The sequence below is a fragment of the Ochlerotatus camptorhynchus genome, unplaced genomic scaffold (genome assembly GCF_037179485.1).
Source record: "Ochlerotatus camptorhynchus isolate MF236.1 unplaced genomic scaffold, CSIRO-AGI_Acam_v1.1 ptg000003l, whole genome shotgun sequence".
Lineage (NCBI taxonomy): Eukaryota > Metazoa > Arthropoda > Insecta > Diptera > Culicidae > Ochlerotatus > Ochlerotatus camptorhynchus.
The window spans coordinates 1729880-1749793 of record NW_027040495.1 but is presented as its reverse complement, the minus strand read 5'-3'; the positions used below and the strand labels follow the sequence as shown (position 1 = coordinate 1749793).

The 19914-nt window shown below is 38.8% G+C and overlaps 1 protein-coding gene across 1 annotated transcript; it reads left to right on the top strand.

Moving 5' to 3' along the window:
* Positions 1 to 4692: 4692 nt before the first annotated feature.
* On the top strand, positions 4693 to 6828 carry LOC135713112 (uncharacterized). Its single transcript, XM_065236255.1, has 2 exons — positions 4693 to 4696; positions 4775 to 6828. The coding sequence occupies exons 1-2, from the start codon at positions 4693 to 4695 to the stop codon at positions 6826 to 6828; spliced, it is 2058 nt and encodes a 685-aa protein (XP_065092327.1).
* The last annotated feature ends 13086 nt before the right edge of the window (positions 6829 to 19914 follow it).

Sequence of the window (19914 nt, the reverse complement as noted above, 5' to 3'; positions counted from 1 at the left end):
ACGAGCAATATAATAATGCAAAAATAATTCAAGGAACTCAAAAGTTTCATTCTTTCATTCCTGTATCAGAAAATAAAATTAAAGCCAAACGATAACTGTAATGATAATGATGCCAAAATATTCGGTGTATTTAAGAAGTGATGTAAATAAAAATAGAAAGTAAGTGAATTACAATGAAAATAAATTATGTATCATTTGTCCATAAGGTTTTCGAATAAAAGAAAAGTAAAAAAGAGCAGATAAATGTATTTTGTGGAGGCTTGCTTGATTGCTATGGTGTCTTCGGAAAAGTTGTGCAAAATTAAAATGCAATTCTTGAAAAAATATAAACGGTTAAAAAAATGTGTTTTTAATGAAAATGTAAAAATCGTGAAATATTAAAAAAAACCATAACTTTTTGAGTTTACCATCACCAAACTTTGCCAGTTAGTAGCAAACATTATGAGCTTCAATGAGGCTTAAAACGAAAATTTGTACTTTTTGAGAAATTAACTTTTTTAATAATAAATATATTTTTTTTCATTGATGCAAACGAAATTTTTTACAGTGTATATTTTTTACACAATTGCCAAAATAATATCTACAACTTTGCACTAGACCCCAAATCAATCGAACAAAGCGTTTCGGAAATATATATTTTTAAACTCATTAGTGCTATTTTTACACAGGCCCTTTTCAAAAAGTAGTCGTAATTCAATATAAAAAAACTGACAGCACAAAATGGCGCCTTTACTAAAAAGGAACAACTGTGCAAAGTTTCAGCGTAATTGGAAATGATCGGTCAGGATCGATTTGCGAACCTTCGTGGAATGCCTCATTTTAGCTGCAAGCTTGCGTGTGACAGTAAATTATCAACTCCCTTATTTACTAATAATTCTAACATGTATGCTTATGAGTGGTTAGTATTTATTCTTATCTCATAATTCCATGCAATAAACAATAAATAAATGCTATAATTAGCCAGCAATCAGCAAAACTCTACATGACATAAATTTATTTATTCAGCAAAACTCTACATGACATAAATTTATGTCGCTGGTCTTGTCTGCTTCATTGTGTGAAAATGTTCTGTCGCCTGCAGAAAACAGTTTAGAAATGTCATAACATTTTTTCAGCTTACCTGTTTGTGTTTGTGTGTTTTCTCTATGGTCATTGCGCAAAGTATAAAATGTTAAGGAAAAAACGTTAAACTCCAGTACTCGTGCCACCACTGATTGAATGGATAGAGCGGCAGACAGCAGATAAATGTAAACAAACAAACAAACACTGCATATGTGTACGTCGAAAAACAGCCCATAGAAGCGCGGCACTGCTCAGATTGACGAGAATACGTATACATGTTCTTTATTTTGTTATGCGTTATCTATAGCATGGTGCCACACTTTTATGGGGAAAAAGTTATTCATAAAATAATTCAAGGTTTCAACATTTTTGCAAAAATATCGATTTTAGAAGCGAAAATAGAAAACAAATTTGGTCAGTTCGGTAAAAATTATAGTTATTAACCTTTCACTACTCGCGCCGTTGTACAAAACGAAAAAAAAACCTTTGAACTCACTCAACGAGAAACTAAACGAGTTTCATGAAATTCAATACTCATGTCAAATAGGCCAATACTTGAGGTAAATTTTGGATGATGTCAGCTTTCAAGCAGCACCCTCAAGGTGAAAATAACACACTGTTGTATTTTGAATAACGTGCGAGTGCTCGTGTTACTAAAGTTGGCATAGGTACTGAAAGGATGAGTGTACGAAATATTTTTTTTATTAAGATTGTAATTTTGTGAAAATCAAGATTTTTGACTTTCTGCATACAAAATAAATCACCGTAACTTTTTTTTTTACTAGAGACATCTATTGCTAAAATCAACCATGCTGTTAATCCATTGAATAGATAAAATAATCCACGATTGAAAGAATCAGACTTTTAATCTGTTCAAGCGCTTCAGCACAGTTTCCTTTTCGAGCTAGATCGATTTTAGCTAGATGTGTCCAGTATTTTGACGTAGGACTACGTCTTTAATTTCCATACTGGGGGTCACATTAAAAAATAAAAATTCAGGCATGTAACGAAAAATCCCAAATATGGACGCAACGATAGAGCGCAAAACGAACAAACGACACATCCAGGTATGCCAGAAATACAGAAGAATCTGTATTTATACAGTTTTTTTTAGCAGTGTTTAAACCAATAATCTGTATTTACAGATATACAGATATTTTGATTGGGTAATTTTTTGAATTTTTGCGTCAGTGTTACTTTCATGTTACCGTATGAATTATAACCTTGCCTCGAAAGTGTAGAACTCACACAACTGCATGAATGCACTGTACGTACATGCAATTACCTACGTCACAAATTGCATATACATTGTTTTTTTTTTTTTGATTACTAATATTATTAACCAATTCAATCCTAATGGAGGTTCTCATTCAAATGGCCAAAAAGTAAGTAAAGTTTGGCATTTTTTGTGGGCCAATAAAAAAAAAACATAAAAGAACGTGGTTTTGAAATTCAAAAATCTTAGAACTTCGTCTTTGTTTCCAAATTTTTACAAGGCCAAAAAAGCAAAATGGCGCCCGTGATCACGTTTTGAGTAAGGTAGTGTACTTAAAAAAAAAAAAAAAAGTGTACGCCTGGAGATGTCAAACTGCGTGCAGCCCAGTACCTCAGGATCAATCTGAAACACACCACAATTAATGAGGTTTAAAAGTGCACTAACTATTTTGCAGGAATGACCTAAGAACGGGTAAATAACTTCAAATTTGACAAAATGGTGCGATCTCAAACCTTGTGGTAGATTTTCCACCCCTTTTTTTCCTCTTTAAGGCTTCAGAAAATATAGTTAACACAAAGAATTAGTAGATTTTATAGGTCATTCCTACAATAAAAAAGGTTTTCTTTCGAATAGTCAAAGGTAGAAGTCGTTAAATTGAATCGTTTTCAAATGAGATTGCACGCAGTTTTGGAAAATCATGTTTCGAGATAAACGCGTTTAAAGTGTTGGCAGCCGTTTCGATCGAATAATTAGTGAAGCCGCTTAGGACAATAATGGCCTGTAGAAACTTTTCTTGTGCGTAAAACGCTTTCAACACAATATAGTAGACACTTATACCTTTCAAAAAATGCAATAACAAAAAAATTTGTTTTTTTTTTTAATTTGGATTGAGAACCTCCCCTTATGCAAACATTTGCAAAAGTAAATCCGAGTTGAAGCTTACCGCTATTAATGTAGTCGGCGCAAATTCGCAATATTAAAACTATACAGATATTGATACAGATTTTTCAAAGATGATACAGATAAAAAGATTTTTATAAGCAAAAATACAGATTTGCTTATGCAGATACTCATGCTCACATGTGTAAGCTCAATGCTCGGTTGATCGCTCACCATTTCACCAATGAAAGGAAGGGAAGAAAAAAGCAGCAATAATAAAAAACGCTACGCGCAAATCGTTTTTTCGTCATTTGCTTTCGAGCAATGGACGGATAAGCGTCGGACACGACGTATGTGTGGAACAGCACGCATCGCACCAATACAATGACGTCGCAGTGTTGCCACATTATTTCCATTTTCAATCTGTAGGATCACCGTAAAAAATCTTTTTAATCTGTATAAATTCTTTGATCTTATTGCGGATCGTCCTTAATATACTTTGAGTTTATTTGAAGTTCAGAAATATTTTGTTCATTGCTTAGAATCTTGAAGAATGATTTGCTTTCTTAGAAAAAAATCTATTTAAAAGATCTCGAAATCCTGAATCTTGATTTTTTTGAGTGATTTGTATCTTTTTTTAAAAGTTCAAAAATACAAAAAATTAAATCCCAGTTATGAGAGACAAATCAAAAATTAATGAAGAAACAATCACATTTTCGTAAAACTTGAATTTTTTATATCCGAGATTACGAAAATCTTTCTCAGGTCATTTGGTTTTTTTACACAACAATTTTAGAAAATGAAAAATAAGCATTAAAATTTTATGTACAGTTTCAAAATGTTATGCTCGATGTTTCATTTTCTCAAATTCTTCTAATCCAACCAAATTTCAACTTTATCTAATCATTTGGCAGATTGAAGGGATATTGAATTTGCTAGCTGTTGCTCGAACCTACTTATATACCTAAGTGCTCTCGATATCTTTTTTTGTGATAAACTTTGGGATGGTTTCATCTGTATTTCTCTATTTGCATCGTATTAATATGTTTTGTATTTTGTCTCAACACATAACTTTTATTTGGATGTTTAGTAGATTTGCATAGAATATTCTTTATTTCTGATATTACGCTAGTCAAATTGTTAAAAGGGCTTGTTTATAGATTCGACCAATTTAAAAAAATAATAATTGTACCTGTTACCAATATCACATGATTAATTAAAAAATATCAGAAATCAGCAATCAGAAATCAGAACATCTGAGCATCAGAAAATCGTTCAAAATTAACGAAGATAATAAAATAAAAAATGAAAAATTGGGATTTGATTAGGTGTGCGTAGTGTTACCATCCCAAATGGTAACATTTTGTATTTTTATTTTGTGTGGGAACGTAGGGCACCATTTGTTCAGCAAACTTCCAATTTGAATTGCGAACGGTAGCACCGATAACGATTGTGGGTGACGAGTGAAGTCAGCTGCAGTAATTGGAACGGAAATGTGGTAGCGAACGAGAGAGCTGAGTGGTGTGAGTGCGACTATGGGTATGGTGAGGAGGATAGAGAGTTCGGGGGGAGTCGGTGTGTAGCGATGCCTCACCTTTATCAGGCCACTGTTATCAGGTTACCGTCATCCGGGCACCGCCATCCGGGCACCGCCATCCGGGCACCGCCATCCGGGCACCGCCATCCGGTCACCGCCATCCGGTCACCGCCATCCGGGCACCGCCATCTGGGCACCGCCATCCGGGCACCGCCATCCGGGCACCGCCACCCGGGCACCACCATCCGGGCACCGCCATCCGGGCACCGCCATCCCGGCACCGCCATCCCGGCACCGCCATCCGGGCACTGCCATCCGGGCACCGCTATCCGGGCACCGCCATCCGGGCACCGCCATCCGGGCACCGCCATCCGGGCACCGCCATCTGGCCACTGCTACCAGGCCACTGCCAGCAGGCCACCGTCATCCGGCCACCGCCATCTGGCCACCGCCATCTGGCCACCGCCATCTGGCCACCGCCATCTGGCCACCGCCATCTGGCCACCGCAATCTGGCCACCGCTATGTGGCCACCGCCATCTGGCCACCGCCATCTGGCCACCGCCATCTGGCCACCGCCATCTGGCCACCACCATCTGGCCACCGCCATCTGGCCACCGCCATCTGGCCACCGCCATCTGGCCACCGCCATCTGGCCACCGCCATCTGGCCACCGCCATCTGGCCACCGCCATCTGGCCACCGCCATCTGGCCACCGCCATCTGGCCACCGCCATCTGGCCACCGCCATCTGGCCACCGCCATCTGGCCACCGCCATCTGGCCACCGCCATCTGGCCACCGCCATCTGGCCACCGCCATCTGGCCACCGCCATCTGGCCACCGCCATCTGGCCACCGCCATCTGGCCACCGCCATCTGGCCACCGCCATCTGGCCACCGCCATCTGGCCACCGCCATCTGGCCACCGCCATCTGGCCACCGCCATCTGGCCACCGCCATCTGGCCACCGCCATCTGGCCACCGCCATCTGGCCACCGCCATCTGGCCACCGCCATCTGGCCACCGCCATCTGGCCACCGCCATCAGGCCACCGCCATCTGGCCACCGCCATCTGGCCACCGCCATCTGGCCACCGCCATCTGGCCACCGCCATCTGGCCACCGCCATCTGGCCACCGCCATCTGGCCACCATCTGGCCACCGCCATCTGGCCACCGCCATTTGGCCACCGCCATCTGGCCACCGCCATCTGGCCACCGCCATCTGGCCACCGCCATCTGGCCACCGCCATCTGGCCACCGCCATCTGGCCACCGCCATCTGGCCACCGCCATCTGGCCACCGCCATCTGGCCACCGCCATCTGTCCACCGCCATCTGGCCACCGCAATCTGGCCACCGCCATCTGGCCACCGCCATCTGGCCACCGCCATCTGGCCACCGCCATCTGGCCACCGCCATCTGGCCACCGCCATCTGGCCACCGCCATTTGGCCACCGCCATCTGGCCACCGCCATCTGGGCACCGCCATCCGGGCACTGCCATCTGGCCACTGCTACCAGGCCACCGCCATCTGGCCACCGCCATCTGGCCACCGCCATCCGGTCACCGCCATCCGGGCACCGCCATCCGGGCACCGCCATCCGGGCACCGCCATCCGGGCACCGCCATCCGGGCACCGCCATCCGGGCACCGCCATCCGGGCACCGCCATCCGGGCACCGCCATCTGGCCACTGCTACCAGGCCACTGCCAGCAGGCCACCGCCATCTGGCCACCGCAATCTGGCCACCGCCATCTGGCCACCGCCATCTGGCCACCGCCATCTGGCCACCGCCATCTGGCCACCGCCATCTGGCCACCGCCATCTGGCCACCGCCATCTGGCCACCGCCATCTGGCCACCGCCATCTGGCCACCGCCATCTGGCCACCGCCATCTGGCCACCGCCATCTGGCCACCGCCATCTAGCCACCGCCATCTGGCCACCGCCATCTGGCCACCGCCATCTGGCCACCGCCATCTGGCCACCGCCATTTGGCCACCGCCATCTGGCCACCGCCATCTGGGCACCGCCATCCGGGCACTGCCATCTGGCCACTGCTACCAGGCCACTGCCAGCAGGCCACCGCCATCTGGCCACTGCCATCCGGCCACCGCCATAGGGGTGCTTCCCTAAGGCTGCTACCATACGGTTTTGGGCTTCCGCCATCTGGTCACCAACATCCAGCTGTCACTAACTGGCCGCCACCATCTAGACAATGTCAAGCTCATCATATTGGTTCGCATAACAAATAAATGTAAGGCAAATTCTACTTTTATAGTTGGATAGGAATTCCCCACAATCCGAAAGCTTCCCCACGCAAAAACGCCTTGGGACCCGGAACCAAAAGAGGCCTTGAGTGCCCACCCCAGGAGCTGCCGTTGGCTTAAGACCATCAGCTCGGGGCTTAGGCTGGTTCTCTTCTGGAACTAAGCGGTTCCGGGGCCATAAGTGTTTCAGTAACTACTCAAAAGGAAGAAAGGGTTATTTATGGATATCAATAAATATAATCCAGAGTTAAACATATATTCCACTTATTTGAAAAATCTGAAAAATCTGTATCTTTAAAATAATATGTATACATAGATATTTGTACCAAAATGTTGAGAAAAATCTGTATATGTGGCATCACTGAGATGACGACGAAAGCACCCACATCGACCGGAGGAAAGGCTTCCCGCAATAGCAAGCAGTCATCCGGTCGGCATCTGCTTACATTGGTGTGGCCACCATTTGAAAAACAACCGGCCCTTTTGACGTAGAACTACGTCTTTGACGACTATACTGGGGTGCAAATCAAAAAATATGTGTGGTGAAATAGTGTTAGGTATTGAACGCTTGTAACTTTGTCGTTTATAAATGAAATTAAAATCCAAATACGCCAATCGGTAGGATATTACTTAACGAATCTGCTGAAATAAATAATTTTCCAATTTTTAATCAAAAAACTGTTGAAAAATGCGCAAATGATAATTTTATCACTATTTTCCAATTTTTAATCAAAAAACTGTTGAAAAATGCGCAAATGATAATTTTATCACTGTTTTCATGAACCAAACGTTTCCCCGTTTAACGTTATAAGTAAAAACAAAAGCAAAATTTTCAAAACAATTGCAGAGATACATCCGATGATATTATGTTGGTAAATTACCAACAACTGACTGTAAAACATATTTGGTACCGTGCCGATTCAAATTTCGGACACTTAAACTCGAATTTCGGACACTTTTAAAAGTTGATTATCTCGGTCGAATATGATCCACATGTCTTGTAAATTTTAAATTTTTTTGACTAGTGCCCTCCACGATCATCTAACATTATTACTTTGTTTCTAACTGGATGTAATATTTAATTAAAAATGAAAGTGTCCGAAATTTGAATCGTCCGAAATTTGAATCGGAACGGTACCTCTATATATGCAATTAGATTAACATCCAAGGTCCATCTTTTTTTTTCCACATTCTGCACAAAAGAAACGTACTGCGCCGCCCCATTCATAATAATAAATATAATAGTCAAAAATGCATGACAAAAATCAATTTTGCGTGGTTCTACGTCATACTGCGGTCGTGTCTAGAACACAACCCTTTAATTTTTTTATTTTATTTCGTCAACCAACGTAGACTAGTACATATTCGAATACAGTTTTGTTTTCTTAAATATATTTATTTATTTGGAAAAGAGGTTAAAACTATAATTTTTTCTTTAATAAAAATTAAGCAGTGTCAGCTTTTCTATTTGTTATGAGTTATAATGCCTTATGGAGTAAAAATATTGTTTTAGTTTATGCCGAGACATTGTAAAGTCAATGGTTTCGCAGTATTGATTGTAAGAGGCCATCATGTGGTTTAATGGCCCATATTTTGCATAATTTGTGCGATGATGTTTTATGGCAAATAAATTTTCATTTCGAAGTTGCCGACAAAAAGAGATGATCCCCGATTCGCTCATGTACCGTCGGTGTGTTTGAAACAGTTCTATCGATTGTACCGCAATCAAGTTGCTATCTGAAGGAAGGCATCCGTGTCCCCTCGAGATCATCAAGTCGACGATGACAGGAGCACATACCGTGTAGAGGTAACAATAGCTGCAATTTCCAAACCTACGACTGGATGCCTTCCTTCAGCTAAAAACTAGAGTGCGTGTGTTATGAATTGGCAAATTATGTATCTTGACGAAGTTATCTCTAACGGATTATTTTGTATGGATAGCTGTCCTAACGACGTTTTAATAATTATTGTAGCACTTCACACACAATTTTGTTCGCTTCGATATTTGATTTAATAGTAGCAGTTTTAAAAACAAACATCTTTGAGTAGTCTACAAAGGTTTGCCACGCGCGCGTATTACGGATATATAGGACTGAATTCAACATTTGATAAAAAAAAGCCTATGAGGCTTACTTGGAAGGTGCCTGGTAAATAATAGTAAGTTTTCTAGATTGTTGGGGGTTTGTTGAGCATTTCTGACATAGCTGAAAATTATGATGGCATCATAACATTGCGGGGTTGCTAGTGTATTCGTATGCTTTGATGATTGTTCATTAAGGGGGTAGTACCAACAATCAATACGAAACTAACGATTTTAAATTGACTCACTACTTGACTAGCCTATTGGTCCCAAGCAAACGATTAACGTACTCCATTCTAGTCAAAATTCTAGTACTACGCAATGTTTGTTTTGATTCGCTATGAAAGTTTGACAGATAAAATGAGGGGTTATTGGTTTTCCCTATGTTTCGATGGGTGAATCGAATAGCTTGGGACCGAAGAGAGTACCAGAGCTGAGCCAAAAAGTTGAGCACGTTTCTTCGAGACCTTCTAGTCTTAGAGTTACCTCTATGGTAGTACACTTTGAAAGTCCAAAAAGTAAGGCATTTTCGTTAAATTTTTTAAGCAATAAAACACTCAGGGAGGGCAAATATGTTATAAGTTATAACCCATTTATTAGTCATCCTTCGAACTTCAATTTTTATTTTTTTGAACTCGATTGGCGTCTCCCCGTTGGCGGTGCACCAGATCGCGCGGGCGTCCTCGCGTGGAAGTCGGAAAACGGCGTGGGAAAATACTCCTTTCCATGTGATCCTGGAACATAAATCGAACAAAAATCGTAATTAGTACTGAAATTTGGGTTAGAAATACGTATTCCGATTTTTTTTTTAATTAATTTTTTCAAAAGTTGTAGCCTTAGGAAAAAAAAAGTCAATTTTTTTACCCTAAAAATGCTTACAAAATCGTGGATTAAAAATCCATTTTTGACAAAATCGAAAATGTGGATACGTATTTCTAAGCAGAATTTAATTCTGAACAAGAAAACCTAGGCGATATCCAAATTTGATGATAACTGGTTAGAGTTATTTCCCACGCCAGTTTGAAAAACCCCGTTTCGAGATAAACGCGTTTAAAGATAAAATTGATTTTTCAGCGCGCCGCCCGAAAAAAAAATTACAACGTCTTCTACGGTAGAAACGATGATCCAACCATAATTTTTGTTGTCTCCCATGAAAAACATTGTTTAATTTCTGTAAGATAAATTAGACAAAAAAAAAATTTTTTTATAGTACAGCATTTTTACAATGTTTTGTGTTGTTAAAGGCGAGTTAAAGGTTTAACATAGTTTTATTTTATTTATTTGAAGCGAAATTCCCTATGAGAATATTGTGGTAATGAAAGTTGAACTTTTTTTTTTCGTAGAATCTTTATTACTTACAAGAAGTTTCAATTATAATGTTATAATGGTACAATATAACAAACACATAGCATATTTTATTACTCTTTTCATTTCATTCAAAACATTTTTTAATCGTTGTTAATCTACCCAAAGAATAAAATCTATTGAACAAACGTACATTTTGTCCAGAACAGAAATTCTTACGCATTTTTGCAATGAGCTATCAACTTTTATGAGCTTAAGTTCTTTGTTATTCAATCTTCCGTACAAAGGATATTTGTTTGAATCACATATCTCTATTGGAAAATACAAAAAGAAATAATCTCTCTCATTACATAAAATAGTTTTAATAATACCAAACTGGTTTGTTTCTTTAACCATCATACTAAATGTGGAATCGCAACAAGTTTGTCGATTGTAATTTTTGATTTCTGTTTCTTTATCAGCTTTGAAAATGTACCGGTTAAATCTCAATATTTTGACTGCTTCAAAAGAAGTTATTGAGTATGAATTAATCACAGAAGCAGGAATTTGAAACATTTCCTTGCACTCTGGTTGATGTTTGTTAGAATCACAAAATTGTATTACGTTTTCTTGACAAGATTCTAAATAATGAGTGTTGTATCGTGCGTGAGACAGAACATATTTAGTAGCAATTTGTAAAACAGGTTCTTTGGGCCCTTTCATATACTTTTTTAACATTCCATTGATATCTTCATATGAAAATAATGAGAAGGCCCATAATGGACCGTAATTTCGTACGCATTCGGAAATATGAAGCATCAAGTGAACATTGTACGTCATCTGTTCAGAACCATAGAGTATTTCAAATTTCTTCACAAAATAAGTCAAACTTATTTCACATTCATTAATTATATTTTCGGTTAGTCCATCGCACAACAACCTATTAATTGTTCTTGAAAATGATACGAAATGGTCATAATAATTTACGGGAAGAACATCATTTAAGCACACTGGACCATAAATGAGCAGCCAGTTTTGCCACTCGTTGGCTTTCCAAGATTTCCTTTCCGAAATTTTTCTAGGATATCTTGAGATCTCAGCAAATGGATGTATTGATTCAAGTAAGCTGTCTATGTCCTCCATCCTATCTTTTATGTAGCACTTCAATTTAGGATGTTCAAACCAAAGCTTGCAAAGTTGTTTCGATACTCCAAGGAGCACTGCGTGCATGTAGTCCACTGGACAATAATTGACTATATTAAAGTTTGGTATGGAAATCAAAGGTGATATACCCTTAACACCTTGGACAGTCTCTCCTCTTCTGTGAAAAAGAGCCATTGCATTAAGCACGTCAACATTTTGACGTGCAGGAGTGTTGGCCTCAAATGTGTACCTTATTTGTCTTTCCACTAAGCTTCCCGGATGCATGCAAAAGCTGCAAGCATCATAACCGTTAAACTGTCTTATTTGCTGGAGCTTGCAACGGGCAACACTATCTACACAGCAACAAATAGCTCGTACTTTGCACAACATATTATTCTTTAAAGTCACACCGTATTCTGTTAGATAACTTAGCTGATCAAAAAATGGTTTAAGAAAGACACCTAAATCAGGTTCTCCGTGCGATAACCATAGACCGGCCACAATTATATTCTTGCGAATAAAACGGAGTTCAGGAGGTAAATTGTTTATGGTTACAATTATAGGCCAAAGGGACTTTTTTGCGTTGGAATTAAACATAGCAACACCATCTGTGTTGAAAGATATGAATATATCAGTCAGTCTGGAAAGGCTCTGGATTATTTTTCCATCCATAATATCATTGATAATACCATCGTTGCGAAGACCATGTATATAGTTTTGAATAGAGGTCCAGTTTCTCTGCAAAATGTCTCGTAAGTTTGATATAAAGTCAAACATCACGAATGTACATTTTCTATCGCTTTGGCAAATACGGCAAACGTCACTGGAACTGGTTCCTAAGTAGAATCCACAGCTTTTACAGGCAAAATGTCGATTGAACTTTTTACCATCGAAAAACTGTGAGAACTTGTAGAATGATGACGGCATTGAATCAAAGCCCACAATCACATTGATCAATCGTAGAACATCTTCCAGTGCAGCATTGGACAGGTTATGCTTAATGTAAACATGGAGCAGCATAATCATTACTTCAACTTTGGTTACGGTTAAGTCCTTGTGCAGCAGATCTTCGGAGAACATTGAATCCTATAATAAATAAATAAATTTCAATCATGTGAGCCTAATGATGCAAACACTCTACCTCTTCATCTTCCGATTCATCAAATTGATGAAGATCTGGTTCACTATCATTATATTGACTGCTGATGGAAGAAGCAGTGTAGTTGTCTTCTTCATCATCTGTGTTATATGATTCATCATCAATGTGGTGCGAATCATTTTGGTCCTTTTCATTTTTCGTTTGTGAAATGCAGTTGTAGGTGCTAGCACCTTTCTCGTCTGAGCCGGCATCTATCTTCAAACGACCCGATTCATCCTGCTTATATGCATCTAAGTTATTCGAACCATCCGACAGCAGGACCGGAGATGCAGGAGCAGGATCCTTTAACAAAAAGAAAACATAATATTGTATTGATTAACCAATTTGTTTATAAATACAATTACGCCCAAATCTCAAATCACTCCGGATATGTGGTACAAAGATTTATTATTTACCTGCGATTTTGATCCAATTTGGACCACCGGAGGAATGCTTATGGAATGCTCAGAGGTAGGAGCATCGACAACAGGAAATTGTGCAGTAGGACCCTGCAACAACTCATCTATCGGAGGAATCCTGACGAATAGCTCATTTTTTTTCACAACGACTGCTGCAGTACGGATCCGTTTGTTTACCTAAAATAAAAATGAATGTTCCTACATATGGATCGATTTGTGATATGTATATGTATGTAATTCCAGGATTAATTCTACTTACTTGAGATCGACGAGCGTATGGGGTTGATTGATTTATAAAAAACAACTTGTTCATCCGTGAATTTCTCATGTTTTTCAAAATAAACTTCGTATAAACATGAAAGGAAAGAAATTAAAGTGCGGCACAATGCATTCACAAAACATTTCAGGGGAAACAAGTTAGAAGGGTCTAACTCGAAACGTAAATAATAACTTCAATTATCGATTTCGCTTGACTACGAACACGCAAACTAACTGCACCATATGTTAAATCAAATTTTGTTCTATCAGATTGTATAGTTAGCTTGTATGGGTGTTTTTATTCGCGAACAATCGCCGTTAAATTCATTGTTTACGTTTCGAGTTAAGGTCCTTCTGACATGTTTTCCCTGATTTAAAAGTTAGCGAATTTGTTTAATTCCCAGGTTCCAACCCAGTGCGAACCCGAACTTTTTTTCAGTGCGAACCTCGACCCGTACCAGGATATAAAAACAAACGATCAAACTGACATTTGCTAGAAAACAAGCAGAGCCTATCTTGATACCCGATCCAGGTTGGAGCTGGATAGTAAACACATTCGCGTGTTGTTCTGATATTATTCAATGTCGTACAACGCAGATCTGGAAAAGTTAATTTGTTATCTTTTCTATCCCTGCGATATAGCTTGTGTGACGTCAAATGTGAAGGAAAAAAGCAACTAACTATAGTTTATCATTGCCAGACCTGTTGTATTGAACGTGGGATTGGTTGACGTTGACGAGATTTTTGATATCGACAAAAAATCGCCATTTTGAAGCTCAATTCAGTGTGGTCCAAGTTTTTTTTTATAAAATGCCTCCGAAAACTCGAAAAAAATGTAATCGGAGTGGCAGCGATAATACAGGTAAGTTACAATCAAAGCCGTATGTAAGTCGACAATAAAAATAATGCTTGTATTTATTGAATAGCACTTTCTACAAAAAATAAACGTGTTCGTACTCGGAAGGAGCTAGCTGATCGAAAAAAAGCTGCCGAGGAAAACCAAGCGTACTTACAACCAATGGTAAGATTATTTGTTTTTAGCTTTAGAGATAGCTTTCCATGTTGACTCCTATGCATAACATTAACATGAGTTTGTTTGCTCATACTTGTGTGTTTGATTCTGATCGTCCTAATCTCATAAACATAACCTCACACAAGCGGCGAACCAACACTTGAAACATAAATAGAGTGCTAATGCTTCCCTAATTTTCCTACATTATCGTTTCAGTTAACATCAGCTCTGTCACAAAATGCTGTGGCAAACTATAGCAAGAGTGGCCATGAATTCATCAACGTTGATATGCAGAATTCAATGAGCGAGTTGGATCAATCGTTCAGCAATCCTTTGTACATATCAGGCACGAGTTCTACCTTTGGTATGGTCATCACCACTACACGTAATGCTGCAATTAATGGACAAGATACACAGTCGGATAACGGACAGGATACACAGCCTACCATTGAAAAGGATGTTCACAATAACGATGGTCCGTGCTCTTATGCTAGAGACGAAGATGCGTCAGTTAAACATAAGAATCCAGGAGACAATACCGAACAGATGGACGACGCCGTGGATAATGTTGAGCTTGTATCCAAAAGTTCACATAAGCAAATGCCAGCAAGCCAAGAAGTGGAAGAAGGGTGCCCAGTATCGAATTCTGAACTCGCTGTAGGTTCAGATTCTGAAATCGAACTCGAATGCTCGAATGACCATAACACACGTTTATTGCAACGGTGCAATAAGCAGACAGAGACCCTAAGAAAATACAAAAAGAAGATTGATGCCAAGGACGTACAAATTGCTCAACTGAAAGATTTAGTTGTGCATGCGGTATCAGAAGCAAAAGCGGCAAAACAGGATCCGAACGCAAAACTCGTAAGTTGTTATGATTTCCAAAAAATCTTTAAACTTAAGGAGTTTTGGAATTTATTTACATATTTTTTGAACGAAAAATTAATTTAGTATGCTTTTTCATAGTTTAATTAAATATTCAACATTTAATCTACAAACCAGACTTGTACTAAACATCGTATTGGTAAATAAACTGTTTGTAAACCCACGTATTAGGTACATGCTGTGAATTTTGTAAACTAAATTTTATATCAAATGTTGAATATTTAGTCAATCTTTAAGAACAGCACAAAACTTATGCCAAATTTCTTTATTATTATTTTTTCTGACACCCAAAGTTTGTCAAAACGTGTAATATTACCTCTGAATGCTAAAAGCTGTTTTCTCCTACTTAAAACTTTTTTTTTATTATTTGCAGACCTTCACTTCTGATGAAAATCTGAACATCACGACTGCTGATATTGAACACATCAACGCCTTATCAAAGAGCGTTGCAGCTTTTGCACAAAACTTGGCCATTCATTTTTACGGAGCTGATGAACTCAGCAAGAGGTCCGTCACTGGAAGGAATTATAAAGGAAAAAGTAGTGGTTATCAGCCCCCGCCTGCGATTTCTCCCACCAAATTAAACTTTATTTACAGTGAGTATCACAAAACATTGCTTTTTTATTAGTCGTTCATTAATGATTATTCTTTCAAATGATATTTATTTGTAGCCAAGGCCAGTGAGAGGGTCGCGCTCCAAGTGGGAAATCGGAATCACGAGCAAATTGCATCACTTAGTCACAAGTCAATGATAAATCGAGCGCTCGCGGAGAAGATAGCAAACCTTAATAAAGCACGGAAAAATGCTACACATCGCAATGCTCCTGGGGAATCCACCAACCAGGAACATGACTGAAGGATACTGTTTGAGATACAACCGTATCTTTTTGTTTCACTCCATTTTCTTAACTATTATTTGAAATGAATTCATATTGTTTTGATTATTCCTTAGTTTACTGCATTCAAACCATGTAACGATTTTAACTCATCATTTTTTGTTGTTGTATTTTATAAACTATGAACAAACTATCAATAAACAAAGATCAACACAGACAAAATAAAACAAAATCTCTTATTCAAATAAATAGAAGAATAGAAATACTATACCATACAATTATTAAACAATAAAAAATATCTTTCCGTCAAAACAACAATTAAACCACAATTTTTGTTGTTTCATAGACGCTTTTTTGGCAGTAATTCAACAATAAAAATTACTGTTATTCAATCCAAAATGTATGAGAAAATTCCTAAAATTTTATTGTTAAGATACTTAACAACCCCCCTTTTTTATTGTAAAAATTGCAAAAACAATGTTTTTTACTGTCCTCGACCATAATTTTTAATGTTTAATTAATGTTAATTATACTACGAAAACCATTGTAAAATTACTGTTAATTTAAATACTGTTACAATATTTATTATTGTTTTAACACTGTAATTTTTTTTCGGGCGGTACATGTTTTAGGAAATCACTTCGTAAAGCGGTAAGGAATATTCTGGCGGACTTGGAGTCTTTTCTAAATTAAAGTATACATCCCAAGAAACATTTTAAGCCAAAAAAAAATGTATTTTTTGAAAAATCAAAGTGTACTCCCCCCTTAACACTTGATCACGTGTAATACTTATGAATATTTTAAGTCGGCAAGCCTCGTTGGATAAACTATGACTCGTGTTGAAGAAATCATCATAGCTATTTTCGTACTCATACTGAAAAGTGTCACTTTTCGACACTGTTTTGAATAACATAATGGCCTATTTTCATAACTGAAATAACAGTGTCGAAAAGAACTACTTTTCAGCATCCAGTTCTACTGTTCGACACTCTAGTGAGTGTAAAAATTTGTAATCAACTCTTGTTGAAAAAATCTTCCGTTTGCAACTTGTTGCATAAATAGCTATTTTGAATCCTTCAGAATAATCCCTTAGACAAATTGTCTCCATCATAAACGTGTGTGGCCTTGTGATGAATCTCCTTAAAAGTAAGAAGCAACATTTAGTTTCCATACTAACACATATTTAGAGTTGATGAGTTCAACAAAGTTGTAGAGAATATATAGGAAAAACAAACGACATGTAAATGAAATTTAAATATGTGTTTTTATATCTTCATACTAGAAATATAACGGTAGTTCTTATGTCAGGCTGCAGTGAGCTAGTGACAATTAAAAATCAATAATTATCCTTGCAAGAGGCGCACCAGAAAACATAATCTGTCTATACGGTGATTTATTACACATTTCCCACACACTTAAGCTCGGTAAAATCTCCAACAGCCGATTACTTCAGCATTCACTTTTGCTGATATCACTGCAAAATATCTGTTTGTTAGCTGATATCTCAGCAAAATTTAATTTGTTCGCTGAGTCTCGGCAATTGTTTGACTGAATCTCAGCAAAATAAATTGCAGAATTAGTCGGCTGTTGGAATCTCGGCGAAAAAATTTAAGTGTGCATATCTTTCACACACATTTGTAAGAAAACTTTACATCTCCATCAGTTGCAACTTTCAACTTTGCCTTCATAGTTTTAATGTTGGTTCTGATCTCTTTCTAAAACAATCTGAATTTAGCACGGGAACAGCTCCAATAAGGCTAACAAATGCAGAGAATTTGCAACGTCGGACTAAGATGTCGCAATTTGTCATCGACAAAATCCTTCACCGATCCATAAATAAATTTTCTTTTTTTCCGTAGAGTCTGCACACACAATGAAGCAATCATTCATCATTATTATTACCTTAGTTGTTAAGATCTCGCCATCATGAACAGAAGTCAAGACCTTGGTGTATTTTAGCAGAGTTCAATGCCAAATTGAGTGGTAAGTTTGCATAATAATTAAGATGAAATTCAATAGGGCATCTGAAGAAGCCACACAAAAGGGTATCGTTTTTACGAAGACATAAACTTATATGATTGATTACAGCACCTTGACGTTCGGACTTAATAAGGAAGTAATTTCAGTTCAAGTGCAGAGTGAATGAAGTCTGCAAATTTTGTGCATTGGCAGTTGCAGGCAATGTATGATTTGTCCCACTGAATTCACGCTTTACTTTTGTCAGCTGTACGAATCACTCAAATCCAAAGCACGTTCCATCGTCTCGCATCTCCCGTTGAAAGCATCATTAGTGTTAAGTAAATATAGATACGCTCACCGGCATAAGCAACCGTCTATCAATGTCAGGTTGAAAGTGATTCTACACGAGCTTGCAAGTAAACAGCACGACCTCAACGAACGCCTCCGGTTGCTCACCAGGTCGAATCGTTATTGACAAATCAGAAATCCTCCAACTAAACGTTTCAACATTGGCATGACACAACTTTGCTGTGTGCACAGTTCTCGATCAACATTTGAAAAGGGCCTATCTGCTTTTGTACACAAAACTTGCAATTTCCTTTTCGCACGAAGCGATGTTCACCTGTGCTAACCAACAACACTACTGGTAAGGGTAGAAATTTCCCCTATCCGATTGTGTTGTTGGTTTCCTTACCCGAGCTTCGGTTCGACCAAAAAGGGCACAACAAGAGTTGTTTCCAAAAGCTGACAGGTCTTTTTTAATTTGTGGTCGGTAGCTGGTCGTTAGCTTTTGATGACTGTGGACTGTAGATGTTGTAAATCGATTTCACTTTGAGGTATTGGGGCTAAAACAAACAGGGATATATTTTGACGGGTCGAAAAAAAGGACGTTATAGGGTGCGGAACCATTTCGGCATACCTTACTTTACTTCGGCACACACTCCTTGAATCAGTCTTCCGACAGCCCCTTAATTTTTTTTACAGCATTCGTAATTTAGCTCGTGAGCCGCATGAATGTTGGATATAGCTGTTTGTCTTCATTGTTTTTGATGCGTATGACCGAAATGGGTCCCATATGATGCAGTAGTGCTGCACCCTATTCTTCGATAGAATAATATATCTCGCGTAACACGAGAAAAGGGCCTATCATTGTTGATCGATTCTCTTCATCGATTTTCTCTTTCGCGAATAACCCGACTGCAAATTTATTTCCTATTCAGTGTGTTGTTTCAGGCGCAGGGTAACATCATCTTCTGTCGAACTGTGCTGCGAGCTTATCGAGAAATTCGTTTATGTTGCCGTGGTAAACCAAAGAGAAAGTCGATATTGAGCAAATTAGCTGATTTTCTGCACATACAGAAAGCGACTTATGGATGCGGAGCAAACGTTTGAGAACATTGTTGAAAAATGGGACAGTCTAATGTCTAGGGTTTGAGCACTTTATACTACAATTGAATCATACACTATTTTCAGCACGGGAACAACATTAATTTAGCGAATTAAAGGTGTTAAATATAAATTTTTAACCATCACAATATTGGATGTTCCAACCCTACTGGGCTGTAAAATATGTAATGCATTATTATTTGCACAGCTATGAATTTCCTAACATTTGTTTAGGTTGCAATAAATCTATTTTAATTTATTAATGATACGCACGATCCTAACAGTGAATTCAACTACTACTGCTCTTCCTGATCTCAAGGGAAATAGGTTACACTTTAGGTGAAACATGTCAGAAAAACAGACACATAACTAATGAGGGTAATTAATTGTGAATCATGGTCAGCTATGTACTGTGCATTGTTCATACATTGGGGCAATCAATCATGTTGTTTGCTGAGCCTAAACTAGGTTTCGACAGGTGCATTGATTTAGTGTGCAAATTGAGTTTTCATTACTGTATATTATATTGAAGGCTATCTAGTCGAGATTTGT